We start from the raw sequence: 17,215 nt of genomic DNA, 5'->3' as shown, positions 1-17,215 counted from the left end.
ACTGTAACTCGCGCCCTTGATATGTACTGCTAAATACCTCACATATTACATCACTTATGACATGTTCTATGACATCATTGATAATCTCACCCGATCATCTGAAATGACATCATTGATAAAATCACTGTGCGTGGCGGGGTGCGAGTTATAGGTACTTTAGGGAACAAGTTGCTTGAAATAGCTATAACTGGTGAATTTCAGTGGTTTTGTTCTTTTAAAACGGTATGCTTTAACTGACATTTTCACCTCCCTATAATGTCCGTTTAGTCTTTTTTTTTCTTCAGGGAACATATATAAATGTGACCCTAACGCCCCAGACACATTATACCGCCTCCTAGGAAAACTCTTCACGCTTCGGGTCCCAGCACTGTCACTTTGCATAACTTTATTTAAATATTTAAATTAATTCTATCTTTCTGACTCCTAGTCTGAAGGTTTTTACTGCCTTTCTTCTTCTTGCTGCAGTGTAAGGGGCCTATTGTGATGGCGGGCGGATCACCATCACCCGGCCGGCAGTGGCAGCAATCCTCACAATTGCCGGCCGGGTGGAAAAAGCCCACAATATGGTGGCGGTGCCTTGCAGGCACCGCCATCCATATTATGATGGTTGCGGTGGGTATGCCTTTCCATGGCGGAGGCTCCGCCATGGAAAGGCATGCGGGAAATGACTATGGGGCCAGTTGCGGGCCCCTGGAGGGGTGGGGTGCTGCACTTGGGGGGGTACCTATGGTACCCCCCTTCATTGCCATGCACAAGGTGGCAGGCACAGCGCGGTGCCTGTCACGTTGTGCATGGCAATGCACAACATGTCTCTTTGGCATTGCGGCGGGTGCTGCTTACAGCACCGCCCGCCGCAATGTCAAAGATGCGGGATGCGACCGCCAGGGTGGCGGTTGCATCCTAATTGGCAGGGCAGGACCGCCGCACCCCTGGCGGCTGGTCCCAGCACCGCTAGGGTGGCGGGCGAACTAAAGTACGCCCGCCATCCTAATGGGGCCCTAAGTCGTCAATCAACACACAGAAGCAGCAGCTGTCTCAGGTGCAAGACACTGCACCTGCGGAACTGTTCTCCTTGACCCTGGGCCCACTCCTGCCCAGATCTTGAACTTGGGCTGACTCCTGCCTGGATCTTGACCTTGGGCCCAGTCCTGCCCAGATCTTGACCTTGCCTGGGTCCAGTACGCACTGCAGTTGATCGAAAGTTACATAGCAAAATAACATGCACTGGCAGGGAAACATTCAAACAGTATTGATTGCAATGTATTATTATTTTTGAATGCAAGGTTTTTCATTTGGAGAATTTAGGCCTGAGTGAATGGCACCTCTTAGCGCTGCATCTGAATTGTACTATATTTGTCTTTTCCTCCTTTCTTTGTAATTAATTATGACTTTTTACTTAACCCTGTTTTGCACCCCTAACCCACCCCCTACCACTACCCTGTGTTTTACCCATCTATAGCTTCTCCTACCTAAACCCTAGTATGGATACCTTTTTCTAAGCCTTATTACCTCTACTCCTTCTAGTATCTTAGTGTCTCTAACCAGTATCCCTACCCCTTGCCTGTACTTTAGTACATCTTATACTCTATATGTACTCCTGCCTATACCCTTGTACCTTTACTCATGTCATACCTTTGCACCTTTGAACGTATACCCTATCACGGCCACCCTGTCTCAACCCTAGTGTATTCTCCACGGCCAAAATGCACCCTAGTGTTTATTCCCCCTTCCCTTTTCTTATCTCTTTTCCTGTTCTGTTATTAGTCCGTCTTTTACCCCTTTTTTCTAGTGAGTTTTGAGGAAATGTTCTCAATTATGTAGCTCACCAAAATAGTTTCACTTGGGTGATGTTCTTCAATTTGGACGTTCTTCTTAATGACGTAAAGCTGTTATTTCTCCCAAAGAACAATTTTTATTCAAATTTATGATGCTCTGTCTTGCCTTATTTCTTTAATATTTCAGACGTCGAATAAACAAAATAAAGTTAGTCAGAGGACCTAACAAAATTCTGCTGACATTGGATGATGTGACATTCATCAACCCACAGTTAAGTATGAAGGTAAGGTGTTCTCACGTATCAAGTGGGTCCCAGCTATTCAATAAGACCCAATATCTTGAACGTGTTAAAAAGTTATACTGAAACCAGAATCAGCCCTTCCACCCAACAGTTGTCCATGAGTGACCAAATATGCCTGAGAGTCTTTTACTTGAGGACATACCTACTTCAGCCCCAAACAGTTGACTTTAGTACCCTTAAAGAAGTAGTCCTGGTGTTACCCCAACTCTTGCAGAAGTAATTCTCTTCCTGAAAAAAGATTGTTTGTGTCTGTAACAAGTCTCCCCTGAACTGTATGCATGCTATACTCAGTGAGTTAGCTCTCCTTAAACCAAGTTGGACAAAAAATGAAGGCAAAGCCAGATGATTTTATATATTTTTATACAGTACTGTATTCACACCGAGGAAGCATGTTGGCTCCCCCCCAAAAAAAACTCCAGACAGGAAGTAAAAGAAACTGTGTCAACATTTGTGGAACTGGATTCAGAAAGAGGTTAGAAGGAGAGGATGGACTTCAGGGCCAAAAAGCAGGTGACTTTGTGTGCGCTGTCATTGCAACAAAAGGTCGTTCCACAGCTTTGGACCTAGTGATCCAAATGAACAATCTTCACACCTGATACATCAAATCAACAGAAGGAAGATCAAGTTTGAAGGCACTGACCTTCAAGATCTGGAGGGAAAAAAGCATTTTATTATGCAGGAAAGGTTGCAGGCAAGGAATACTTCAAGCTCCATTATTAGTTATCTGTTATCTCCACGGGGAGATATTAGGACCAGAATTAACTATTAATTCCAGGTGGTATCTCCCGGTGAGAAAATGTGATTACACGTTTTCCCTCTGGAATTGAGAATAACATGCAGAACCTGGGTTTTTCCTCCTTAAAGGGGAAACATAGGCCAAAATCTTAATACATTTAGCACCTGCTTGAAACAATTGGTAAATGATGCTGGAGGGGTTACTTTTGCATGTCGTGGGGTTGACAGGGAGGCATAAGGCTACAGGAGGACAGGTTTCCTTTAAGTTTAACAAGACCTTCTTCTTCTGCTCCACCCAGCTGAAGAATGTGAGATGTAGGTAAGGGCAGGTTGCAACATCTGCCAGCAACCTTTGCAGCTCAGTGGGGAAGTTCAGGACAGACGTCTTGGGGCCCAGAATTATCGGTCTTGGAGATTGCAGATCTGATACTTCTGGGCTCAGACATACCAACAGAGATATAGTTGCGTCTTGGGGTATCTACCCCGGGGGTGATGCTATCAGCAGCTCGAAATAGGGGTTCTTGTGTATTAAACAGAGCGTGATCCTTTGCCGAAGTTGGAGGAAGGAGGAAGTTCTGGAACCCTCAGCTACATGATTCAAATTCTTCAAGCACACATCCTTAACAGGCCATTGTCTCTAAGATGTACATTGAGGCGCCAGGAGAATTAGCCTCTGGTAAGGGATATTTTCTTGCTCGATGAATTATGGACATCATGCATGAAGATGGGTTGAATCTAGGTGATGCTTTTCTGGCCACTGGAAGTGCAATTGCAACCACTGGTAACTTTTATACATTTTTATTGAGGCTTAAAACGTTTTCAAAAATGTCCGAGTTTACTTAAGTGTTAATATTGTTTGTTTGAATGTAAAAAAAGAATATATGTTCTTTTTCAAAAATACATTTTCCAGTCTTTAATTATTTAGGCCAACCTTTAGAAAAAATGATTATGTGAAAATTTGTGTGTGATATTTATAACTTTTTCAGCAGCTACCGCGTCATTTTGATAATGTGATAAAGGTTATTCTAAGCTCACCAAAAGTCTTCATTAAAAAAATACTATGCTTCTCTATAACAAAACCTAACTTTAAAAAAAACCAAATACATGTTAGTATTAGATTGAAGTTAATAATTTGCTCTTTGTTACTTTGAAACAGGATGGGATTGTTTGTGGAAAAAATAGTTTTTCGCATATAGACTCCTTTCAACACCATATAAAAGGTAATAAGGATTAAAATAAAAAATCTGTTTCATAACATTTTAACAATCACTACTTTTTGGAAGGAAAAGTTATAAAGGCAAACAATCACCATTTCATAATAACTGTATGGAACGCCTTGAGAAGCAGGATTTTCTGTGAAGAACCAGGACATGTGCCCACCTGGATATGGCTCTTGCATGTGAAGGAACCAACCATTGCAGATGACCTTTCTCTTCTCTTCACTTACAGAAAACAAGCACTGATGGAAGCCGGGCAAGTGGAAGCGGACAAGGAGCGTCAGATGGTAGAAGCATAAAGTCACCAATGAGGTCATATTCAGTAAAGAGCCTCACCCCTGCTACCCTTGAAAACTCAAATGTGGCCGTCTATGAGGTGGGGCACGGCAACTGATCATACATCTTATACACCCACATGATGCTGTAAATTTCAATAGTATTTTCTTAAGAATATATGTTCCCTATCGTGTTTTCTTTCCCATGTTTAATGGTAAAATACACTCATCATTTCCAAATTAAATGTTACAATTCCACCCATTGCTAAATCTTTATTCTCGTTGCATATGTAGATTCGAATCACAAATATGCTTTATCTCTCAAAAGGTATTTTTGTGAATGCGCACGTGTATTTTCTAGCACAATGATTTCTATATGAGTAGCTATGGGAGTAGTGAGTTGGCATAGCAGCGCTTCAGAGTTTTTGAACATGCACTAACTTATTCAATTCAGGGAATTCACATGCTCTTCTTTGACCTGTTCTTAGCCTGGAAAAGGCCACAGTTTTACTCCTACGAAGGCATGAGTAAATCCATTTCCAGCCTTCGTATGGAAACCATTAATTTTGGTGGGAGAAAATGGCTGTGGTTTGGGCGATGGGGAAAAATATTTTCCTCCTGGAAAAGAAAGGCTTCCTTCTGGAATTCAGAAGTTCTACAGGAGTAATTCACATCAAAAGGCCCTACGTGTCTATTTTCTTGCACACTTTAAATGGAATTCAGAAAGGCTTCCCATGAACATGCCTGAAAGCATGGGGATATGGCAGGTTTATGAATGTAGCCTGGAAATCATTTCAAATTCCAAAAAGAAAGCCTCAAGGCTGAAACCCTTAACAGCTCAACAGTGTAGACTTCTGACTTTTTTGAGATTCAGGATACATTTTAATTTTCTAAAACATATAACCATATTTCATTTACATTGACCACATAGTCTGCATGCTGCTACAGCACACATACGCAGGCCTCAAGCTTTACTTCATCTTTATTCTTTATAATAGAATATTTTTATTATATTTATTTATCATTATGTAATAACAACCAACAAGGTGGTGCTGATATGTATTTTGGAATCTTAATGATGACTCTGCAGTACTGAACTGAAAAAAGTCGCACTTTAAAATAACAGTCATTGTAGGGGCACTGAAGAAAACTAAAAAATAGTGTGGCTCGAAAGTGTGGACGATGTATGTTGGTGCCCAATAGCATTTCAGGAGAGGTTTGTGTATGTAGTAACACGTGTGTAAGTGTCACAATTGAGTTTTGATTTGTTTTCGCATATGTGTTATTCATTTTCATGTGATATGTGAACTGTTGTGCACATACTCAATGTCATACGTTTGATGGGTGAGTGGGATTCATCTCAAATTAAGCATATGCATGGCTTTGATTCTCTGTTTCATTACATGTGCTTGTCCCTCTTTTCATTCACTCTTGTTCACATTACTTTTTAAATATAGTTTAGGCCTCTAAAATAATGTTTAAGTTTTCAGGAACTGAACTTATAGCTCAGTAAATGCCAAGGTGCCAAATGGAACACATGCTCCATCACTTCTAATATGAATATTTCCCACATATATTATATGTTTTTGCTGATATCTGAATCAGGACCTATGTATCTTTGCAATAAAAAAGATAGAACCGACTAAGGGCCCTGATTATGATGCCGTAAGAAACGTCTCCGACACTCGGTCAGAGCGGTTCCCACGGCATTATAATCAGCTGTTCGGATTCCTTTCCGACCGACCCATTTGTATGGGGTTTGTCAGAAAGGAATCTAAACCGGATTTCTGAATGGCCTCCGAACGGCTCGGAAAGTCCAGCTGCCTTTCGGAAAGCCTCCATTAATACCTCAGGCGGAAAGAGCAGCCTGATGGATAACAATGGCAGATTCCAATAACCTTTCTGTGCTGGACTTTCGGACACAGAAATGCTGTGGGAATCGGTCTTTGGGGGCACCCAGCAGGGCCCCCATGGGTGCAAGGCCTCCGCATGGCACCTAGTGTAACCTAGGAGGCACCCTGTTGATCCCTGCACCCCGTAGAAGGTACCTTGAGGTGCATGCCACGGCGTGCAGGGATGAACTGCACCTCAGCTCTTTACAATGAGAGCATGCATTCTGGTCGGAATGCATGCTTCCATTGTAAAGAATAGGAATGCAACTGAACAGAGTTCGGTCGCATCCTAATTGCTGGGTTGGGACCGAAATCAGGAGGTCGTTCGGTCCCAGTTCCCAAACAATCCAACATCATAATTGGGCCCTAAGTAGGAACATTGTGCTGCATTCAAAATGTTATTTTGTTTGGCTCAAAAGCATGACAAGCAACAACTCATTAACACAATTCATCATGCACAAACCACTTTAAAAAGAAGAGACAAAGATAATGCAACGGGAAGTGTTTTATCAACAACAGCAACTGTCTGGGTTTCCCTGTAAAGTAGGGATTAACAAACTCTACTGCATCTTTACTATTCAATTAATAAAGCTTCTCTTCTTTTTGCTACTCCTGTTCCTACAGTCCCATTGATCCTACCATATATTGTATTTCTCTTCAGTCCTCTTCCCTCCTAGCATCCTACTAAATCCTCCCTACAGTAGCTTCTAACTCACATATAATCTTACACTCCTCTATCTGTTCTTCGTGACCATCCAATACATGTTACATCTAATAACCTTGATATTCTCTGCCAAACCAATATACTTTGTATAATCATTTAGTTCCTTGTTCTTTCTAAGAGAGTTTCTCTCAATATATAGCTCTAGGATATCTCTTCATTGCAAGATTCAGTATATAAAAAAGTAAAATAGACAAATTGCCCTTTATGAAAAGGGGTTTTGAAACTTAGACAAGTGGGAATGATGAGATAGGCACGAAAATATCAAGGAGTGAGAATAGGTAAGACTGTGACATTTTTAGGTTTTGTTGACAGTTCATGTAATTTGAAAGGAGAAAAAATGGGTAAGAGAGGAAAAAGGACACGGCTAGAGGGAGGATTATTAAAGATATCCAGATGTGAGCACCATTATATGGGCATCACATCATCACCTCCTGCCATCTTACCTCCAGAGTGAATAGTTTGTTATGACACTGTGGGACCAAATGACATGGTTAGACTATGTTGTATAATACTATATTCTTATATCATAATGTATATAAATATTGTACTTGGCGTACAGCTTGTATTCATATTGCCTGACTATCTATATTTCATTTACGTTTATTTTAGGGTGACTGGGTCTGGATGAAAAAGTTTCCTTCTGGGAATTTTGGAGACATTAAACCAAGCACAAGTGATGTGTTTGAAACGGTAAGTTTTGTTATAAGATATAAAACCTTAAAAAATGAGCCACATGTACATAACTGACCATTGTCATAATTCCACTAATAATAAGCCACACAGATGGGCAAACTTTTTCACCTCTTTCTAATGTCGGCTACATTTATTGTGGTGATCATTCCCAATGTTATCTCACAAAATTTAAAGGGTTAAGTTAGAAGTGGCTTCACATGCTGGGACATTCTATATTTTGCAGCAGTCTTTATCGTAATCAAGGGGGGATAGTGTTAAACTGTGATTGATATTAGATATAAACAAGCAGCAAATATGCAAAATCCTCTAATGGCACATTTACTTTAAAGAGACCGGTAGTCATACTGGTTCAATTACAGAGAATGAAAAACAGTCCACAAGGATTTCGTGCATCGGACATACCACTTAGCATCCATTACTATTCAGTGGTAGGGCTTGAAGTTATTGCTCAGGGAAGCCGAAAAGCCTCTTATTCGGTGGGCGAGGTGCAGTTCCCTAATAAACAAAAATATTTTTCATGGCTGTCATTTTGTGTTAAGAAACATCCACTCACACAAATGTAATGTTATAAATAACTACAAGCTGGGTGATATGGTACTAAGTGGTGTTGGCGCTCACTCTTGAAGGTTAAGTTACCTCAAGTAATGATTATTATGGTGCTCCAGGTAGGGGGGGGAGACCACCCCAATCCCCCAAGTGTAATCCCTAGGGATCTACCTTAGAAACCACTCAAAACCCGAGCACTCATATGTAAGTAAACATTAGTGGTATACAGTATAGATGCTCATAACAATATTAGTTTTCTGGTGCTTTCGTTTTCTTCTTTGATTGTCCAGCCAGCCAACATGTGTTTTGTCGATCGGGTGATGTACACCCACAACTTCCTCAGGGCTGGAAAAACAATTAATTGACAAACACTTGCAATGTGTAGGCACACATATACATCATAGATGTACAATATTGTGGAGACCCAAATTTCAATGTCTATCTATGTCACCCCAAGTCTGATGTAATCACACGAGTTGGTGAACAGCGGGAAACTCCAAATGTCTTGATACTATGAAAATATGGGACGTGTTGAACCTATCCATATCATTGAAAGCGCAGAAAAGTGCACAAAGTAAACAGTATAGCACATAGGGGTGGTGGGATAACGGTGCACTTATTGGTAGTCTCTCACCGTGAGAGTGTGTGATTCAAAAAAGTGCCCAACCATGATGGGCAGGCATAACATCTGTTTTTAAGCAATAAGTCCCTTTGTAACCTGTAAACAAAATCGGTGAATGATATTCATTCATGACCAAGTAAATAAGGTTTCAGAGACTGCCAATCTAAACAATAATATATGACCCAAGAGCAAAGACCTACCTTCGCACCGGTTGTACTTCCGTCCCGGCCAGGAGGTAGTGGTAGTTAATTTCTAGTGTGGTGACTTCTTGTAGGCAGTCACGTGGAACGTAATGTACAAAAAGTCTGATCTACAAAAAATATGAATTGGAGGGGAAGGCTTTTTAAAACAGAAATTGTATCACCAAATAATATGCCTCATATGTACACGGCGCGTACCATCCCTAGTGGTGCTATTAGATCACTTAATGTCAAGAAAATATCCATAAGACCCATAAGCCTGTGCAAATGAGCTGGAGTGTTAGATACTGCAAATCATGCTTGACATAATCCCAGTCCAGTACTGATTATAAACCAAAAGACTCACAAGCCAGTCCATACGAAATTGAGTGTTAACTAATGCAAATATACATATTTATAGTCCACTTCTGTTTCATTATGAACCACCTAGTTACATGTTGCGAGAATACACTGGGAGACTAGTCTCCAGCAGTAATTAAATCTTCATATCCCCGGTGAAAATGTCCCCATATGAAGCATAACACCATCTCAGTCAGGCCCCATCAAGTGCCCCATTAAAACACACACGTTCTGAAGCAAGTCTTACCTGACACACATACCGATTCACTATGCGTTGTCAGCAAATTAAGTTTAAGAAGCGATAAGTATGGCCCAAATACGGCCTGTAAACACGGAAAGTAGAGGTTAATAGTATGTCCAGGCCACGGATAGACATGAGGCAAAAAAAGGGGGTTGATGACAAGCGTACCTGTAAAGGACGTCTATCCTGTTCCCGGCTCAAGTGTGGCTGTTTCCCGAATGGCAGGCATGCCGCGGAAATAGGTACATCAGAAACGAGACACGTCTCCGTATTACTCGAGAGAGCGGCGGCCATGTTCAGAATGCATCAAAAAGTTGATCAGTGTGGAGCGCTACACTGTTCATCAATGGGATGTCAGAGATTAGCCGGCGTCCCTGTATTCCTTGAAAATGTGGCAGCCATATTGGAAAGTCCGCCCTGAGTGACTCAGAGTAAACCAGTGGAAAGCTACGCTATTAGTCAGTTGGAAGCTATATACCCACATGAGATCGATGAGGGGGTATTCAAAAAAACGTTTTTGTTAGTGTAGCATTAAACACACAGGTCTTAAATTTGTCTGTGTCAAAAATATGGTCTGTTATGATATATTGGGAATACAAATAAATAAACGCCTGGAGAGATATCGCAAATATGCACACACCTAGTGTAATGGTGTGTCATCACACATTGAAAGTTGCAATTGTAATTGTTCCATGCATGCTCAATTGGTAGGAGATGGTATATTTGCGGTCCCTGAATACAAAAGCCCTCACATCTGTGATAAGGATTCTCTTCTGTTCAGAGAGTGTTGAAACCCTGCAACAAGAATAATAATAATTTGTAAGTCATAGCCCACATGAAAATAGCCGAAGGCAGCGATTTACTGTAGCACAAGAAGTAATGTAATGTAATGGCACAGTTAGTCCACATGGAAGGGGCCGAAATAATCTTTTAGTGAATAAAGCTAAATAGGATATTGCAGAGAGATGGGAGGACCCAAAGTGGTTGCGGAAGAATTATCATAGCTGGATAGGTCGCAGCCCAGTGACCTTCGGAAAGATTTATTCCAACGACGGAAATAGGCAATGTGTCATCCAATATCATAAGATATGATATTGCACCACGTCCCGTGGCCTCCATGTGTCTGTGATATAGTTCTCTGTTGCCCCCTCTTGCGTCTGCCTCCACATGGTCAATCCCACAGAATACAAATGCCTTTTTTGGTCCCTGTGAGTGACATTACTTTATGTGTGTGGCTGATGGTCATCTGATGTCACGGTATTTGATGGCTCTCTTGTGTTCGTTGATTGTTTCTTTCAATTGTTTGATGGTGCTATCAATATAAAATGTATTACATTTATACTTCAACATATAGATCACGTATTTGCTGTTGCAGTTAATCATGTGTCTGATTTCATATGATCTGCCTTTTGTGTCCTGAAAGGCTTTCGTACCATCCATCGCCAATTTACATACACTGCATGTACCACATTTATGTGACACCCTCTGCATCTTTGTGTCAACCAATTGTCTGCAGGTTTGCCTCTTGGGTAACTTGGGATTAATAAGGATCTGATAGTTTTGCCTCTCCTGTATGCAATACCTGCAACCTCAGTTATGTACTCCTCCAAGCTCTTATCCGAGCCTAATACATGCCAATGTCTCCTCATGCTGTTCCTTAGTGTTTTAGACATCCAATTATAGTCTGTGATCAATCTCAGTTTTGTTTGTGCCTGCTCCTTAAACTGTTTCTCTCTTAGGGTGTCAGATCTCTTTACCACTGACACCCTGTGTTCGGCTTTCTTGATGATATATGCCCTATATCCTCTCGCACCGAAGCGTTTTTTTATGTTTAACATACAGGTTTTGAAGTCATCCTCACTGCTGCAATTTCTCCTAGCCCTGACCAATTCCAAATAATGGATAGAATCTATGTGGTATCTTGGGTGCGCACTTGTGGCATGTAATATCGAGTTGCATGAGGTGGGTTTGCGGTGCAGTTTGCTATGTATCCGGTTGTTTTCGATGTACAAGACCACATCTAAGAATTCAATCTCTTGCTTACTAAAATGATACGCGAAAATGATGCCCATATCATTACTATTTAAGTACTCACAGAATTGTTTCAGGCTGCCCATAGACCACGACCATAACATTATGCAGTTGTCTACGTATCTTTCCCAATAGATGATGGATTCACACCAATTTGTTACCTTCTGACCCCAGATCCACTCCTCAAACCATCCCATAAAGAAATTAGCGTAAGAAGGAGAAAATCTGGAGCCCATGGCAACTCCCTGTATCTGTTTGTACCATTCCTTGTTAACTAGGAACACATTTTTATTGAGAATAATGTCAATCATGGTTAGTATCATTTCTACGTGTTCCCATTGTGTTGCAGGTCGTCTGCTCAAATATTTCTTAACTGCAAGTGTACCTAAATGTATCCTGATACTGGTGTTTAGTATAGTTACATTGAGGGTGGCAAAGGTCATCCCGTCCTCCAATGTTCTATCGGCAAGAATACTCAGGATATGTTTAGTATCTTTAATGTATGACTGGAGAGTTTTGACCAGAGGCTGTAGGAATAAATCCACGTAATGGGACAGTCTGTCCATGGGCCCCCCGATGCTGGATATGATCGGTCTGCCAGGTGTAAATGGCAGCCCCGTGTGGATTTTGGGCAGTGTGTATATACATGGATATCTAGGCCTCTCTGCCTTGAATGTATGATATAACAATGCACGCATTCATCACGCATGCCTTTACAACGCGTCCACTACCACGCATGACCCACTACCACGCATTCCATTACCACGCATACCATTTCATCACACATGCATCCGGACACTTTGTAAGTTCCATTACAACGCTTACACTAACCACGCATACCACTTCATGCACACTTTTATAATGTATTTGTGGTATGTGCAAAACTACCTTTAGCGCTGAAACTTTTACTCAGGTCAGCTCTTCGGCTCCGTGTCAACATTACAGTTTATGCTGCAAACATGCACTGTCTCATCCGTACTCCCCTCTCATGCCGATTCACCTACCTCCTACCCTTCACAGTGACATACCCCGCAGTTCCTGGTGTGCTCTCCTATGGGACATGGCCACACCTCCAAAACCGTTAGTTTCCGGTTGTTTTTCAGCACCAATTGTAGTGTCTACGCATGCGCAGCCTCGTTTCCCAGATCACGCTACTCTCTTTAGCTTCAAGTTCGCCAAGCTACCCTCTCCTCATTGCAGGTACTAAATTACCGCTTTGTTCTCCCGGGCCGTGGGGCTCATCCGTTGCAACATGATAATAATATAATTTTTATAATCATAATATATTAATATAATTATATTATATTACGTATTTGCGTTGTGTTGCCTGGGGTGTCAAACCAGGCATACATACGCCGACCTCCGCCATTTTCCGCCGTCAATCTTAATTTACCTGCCACACACCCCCTTGAGCAAGGAGATTTCCTGCCACAGACACCCCGGTGTTTGTCCTTGAAGCCCACAGTTAGTTTTAATTAGGCCTCCGATCTTTTCAGACTTGGTCACACGACTCCCTAAAAACTAATTTAAAGCACTTAAGCCACAGCCATGACAACGTGTGACAGTAATCACGCGTGAACGTCACCACAAAGCCATTACCACGCTTATGCCTTTTTCATGCGTGGTAAATGCATACTCGTGGTAAAAGCATGCGTGGTAAAGGCATGCCTGGTAAAGGCATATGCGTGGAAATGGCTTCGTGGTGACGGTCACGCGTGGTTATGACCGCGTTGTAATGGCTGTTTCCCCTCTGCCTTGAGATACATGTATTCAGTCTGATCGATTAGTCCTTTGTTGCACCACTCTCTCAAATGTGTATTGATTAGGTTCGTAAGTGGGCCAATGGGATTTTCCCTGAGTTTAGCATAGCATGCAATGTCTCCTAGTTGGGATAGAATTTTCTTATTGTAATCCTCTGATTTCATGATAAAAATATTGCCCCCCTTGTCTGCCTCTTTTATGATGGTGTCCCTGACCTCTTGGAGTCTTGGAGTTCTCCCAGAGCCTTGCGTTCCCCTCTCATTAGGTTGTCAATGAATCTGGGTTTTTGTGTACAGTCTTTGTCAAGTCGTCTGTTTAAGTCCTTAATTACCAGTTAGTAGAAGATGTCTATGTTGTTACCGTTAGGTAGTATGGGTGTCTACCAAGACTTATTCTTTAGCTCACTTGCAATGGACTGGTCACGGTCTACGTTATGTTCTTCTAGTAGTTCCTTTACACTGATATGGTCATGGTCGTCATCAGTCATAGATAAGAGCAGTTCTGTATCTCTAATGTCCTGTATGGTCAGTGTATCAGAAAGAGAGTCTGCAGAGAATGTTTTAACTGCTTTATTAATTGTGGAGTTGTTCTTAAGGAATTTCCACAATTTTAAAAAGATCATTCATAGAATTGCAGATATTACCATATTCTTTCGGGCAGAAACCCATGCCCTTTTCCAATAAAGTTCTCATTTTTGTTGTTAGTTTAATTTCAGTCAGATTGATCACCTCCAGCCCTCTATCTTGAATTGTTTCTAATTCTTTTTGTCCCAGGACCTCAATTTCATTCTCTGTTTTTCTTCTTCCTGTGCCTCCTCTCTTGCCCCTCCTGTTTATTTTGCAAAATTTTATGATCGCTTTGGTTATTCCCTGTTCCCTCTTTTTATTCTCCTCACCTCCCTTAAAAAACGGTTATCAGTGCTATTTGAAGCTGTTGATGACTCCGCCTCACTTTCACAGGTTTCAATTTTCTTTTGCCTATCTGCCTCATGATTGTCTGTGGCCTGGACATACTTTTAACCTCTACTTTCCGTGTTAACAGGCCGTATTTGGGCCATACTCATTGCTTCTAAAACTTAATTTCCTGACGACGCCACGCGGATCGGCGTGCGTGTCACGTAACACTTGCTTCAGAACGTGGGTGTTTTAATGGGGCACTTTATCGGGCCTGACTGAGATGGCGTTATGCTTCATATAGGGACATTTTTGCCAGGGATATGAAGATTTAATTGCTGCAGGAGATTAGTCTACCAGTATATTCTCACAACATGTAACAAGGTGGTTTATAATGAAACAGAATTAGACTATAATTATGTCAAGGGCTATTTGCATAAGTTAATACTCCATTTCATATGGACTGGCTTGTGGGTCTTTTAGTTTATAATGAAACAGTACTAGACTGGAGTTATGTCAAGCATTATTTTCAGTATCTAACACTCTATCTGGACAGGCTTATGGGTCTTATGGATATTTTCTTGACATTTAGGGCCATATGTAGGTAACATACTATTTACCGATTCATAAATACCGAATTTTACCGATTCGGTATTTAAGAATCGGTAAATAGTATGTAGGTAAAAAATCGGTACATTTTACCAATTCGGAAAGATTCGGTATTACTGATTCGGTATTTACCGAATCGGTAATGAGGCATACCTTCCCATTGATTCCTATGGGCCTGGAGGCCCATAGGAATCAATGGGAAGCCATTCACCATTACCGATTCGGTAAATACCGAATCGGTAATAGGGGGAGCATATTCAAGGGTGGCAGGGTGTCACATTGACACCCTGTTGCACCCCTGAATCGTGCATGTGTGCACATGTGGCGCAGCCACATGGCACTGTCAAAACAGCAAAAAATAGATTTTTGAAAGGTATTCGATATTTATCACCAACCTGTATTTGGTGGTAAATACCGAATCCTGAATACAATAAAACACTCACTTGAGTGCTCCCTACATATGATTTAAGGATTCGGTAATTTACCGAATCTGTATTTTACCGATTCGGTATTTTACCGATCCATTACTGATTCGGTAAATTACCAAATCCTTAAATCATGCCTCCTACATCTCAAATGCCTAAATACCGGTCGGTAACGGGATATTTACCGAATTTCGGCCATTACCGACCGGTATTTAGCTACCTACATATGGCCCTAAGTGATCTAATAGCACCACTAGGGATGGTACCCACCGTATACATATGAGGCATATTATTTGGTGATACAATTTCCGTTTTGAAAAGCCTTCCCCTCCAATTCATATTTTTTATTTCAAATCTGTTGATTGAAAACATAACACACAAGTGAAGCCTATGTAGCCCCACCAAAGAGACATAAAAAGGAAACATCATCACTCAATTTGGATGTCAGAGCATTTCGAATAAAACTAAAATAAAGGAGTTAGTACATTCTTACCCTAGCCCGCACTGCAAAGGAAGGGAGAAAAAATAAAAGCAGCAAGCAAAGCAATGTGCTACTGACCCTTTTACGGTTAAAAGGCTTCTTTCACAGTTCGGGAAAGACACAGGGAAGGCATGAGACATCACTGAGATCTTATGAGGGCTTTCCCAACCAACATCATTAGGTGATTAATATAAAGCAAGCTGTAGGCTAGTTTGCTCACCTCGCTCGTATACTAGACAAACTAATATTCCAAATTGAGCGATACCAGGGGCACATAGCTCACCTTAAACAATAGGAAAGAAGAAAGTCGGAGAAAAGGGAAAGAAAGAGGAGAGGGTCGACCCGCTCAATCAAGTGGGGGAGCAAGGGGAGCTGCATTAAGAATAACCTGTAGTTGGAGGGGATCAGAGGTCCAGGCGTAAAGGGAAAGGTGAGGCCTCTTCTACAAAGGTGTCGGTTCAGGGGAATCTTGTCAATGGCCCCTCACATAAGGTTCAGGGGAGTCATCAAACAGTTGCAGGGCACGTAGCCTAGGGGGAACCAATAGAGAGTTCTCCATACTTGAAAGATATCGTATTAGGGGCTGCCAGACATGGGTGAATTTGGCATCCGCGTGGTTAATACGTGCAGTGAGCAGTTCAAAGGCTAAAACGTGCCACAAACGGAGGAACCAAGTGGCCACTGGGGGGAATGTTTTTTTTTCCAAAATAAAGCTATGGATTGCCTGGCTGCACCCAATATCTGTAATATCAACCGCCAGTCTGTATATTTTATGGCCATCATTGTCGGAGGCCTAATGCCTAGTATGGTGACCATCGGGGAGGAAGGGATAGGGAAACCCACTACATCCTTTATATGACTGAGAATCTCCTTCCAAAACATTTCAAGGTTCGGGCAGGACCACCAAATATGTAGAAAGTCGCCTCTGTCAGCCTGACAGCTCCTACGGGTCGGGGGAAATTTTGTAGCATCTGGTGGAGTCAGACCGGGGTGAAATACCAATGCGACATAAGCTTGTATGCTGGTTTGCGCTGCGATATGCTACGATATATTTTTGGGATATCCTGCCACACCAGGGACCAGCATTCTGGAGCTATGTCTTCCCCTAAATCAGTATTCCATTGCTTTTGTAAGTGTGAGGCAGGGGCTGACGTGAGTGGTGCAAAACTGTGTAAGTGCGAGAGATCAGTCCCCCGACCCAGCAAATTGGCGCACTAGAGTTTCAAAGTCTGTAAGTTTTCTAGTGGCTCCTTGAGCATAGGCCTGAGCGAGCAACCAATGACGTAGTTGATAGTATTGCATTCAAGCGCCCTCCGTAAGGTGGAAGAATCGTTTGCATTGATCAAAAGAGAGGAGTTTTTCGCCTTGAAACAAGTTTTAAATGACATGACATTCACCATCAGACCATGCGCCAAACGCCCGAGGTTGCAAGGCAGGAGGGAACATGGGATTAC

The 17,215-nt window shown here is 41.8% G+C and overlaps 1 protein-coding gene across 4 annotated transcripts in view; it reads left to right on the top strand.

The window, feature by feature from the left end:
* Positions 1–17,215, top strand: part of GUCY2F (guanylate cyclase 2F, retinal) — a 347,423-nt gene that overhangs the window by 149,904 nt on the left and 180,304 nt on the right. For all 4 annotated transcript variants that reach the window (XM_085608170.1, XM_085608167.1, XM_085608168.1 and 1 more), the window contains exons 6-8: positions 1,963–2,059; positions 4,262–4,405; positions 7,530–7,610. In XM_085608170.1, the coding sequence (XP_085464296.1) occupies positions 1,963–2,059; positions 4,262–4,405; positions 7,530–7,610 (322 nt within the window). The remainder of the gene's footprint in view (positions 1–1,962; positions 2,060–4,261; positions 4,406–7,529; positions 7,611–17,215) is intronic.

Source organism: Triturus cristatus, chromosome 5_2 (assembly GCF_964204655.1).
Source record: "Triturus cristatus chromosome 5_2, aTriCri1.1, whole genome shotgun sequence".
In the NCBI taxonomy this organism is placed as follows: domain Eukaryota; kingdom Metazoa; phylum Chordata; class Amphibia; order Caudata; family Salamandridae; genus Triturus; species Triturus cristatus.
This window is presented reverse-complemented; position numbering and strand designations above follow the sequence as displayed.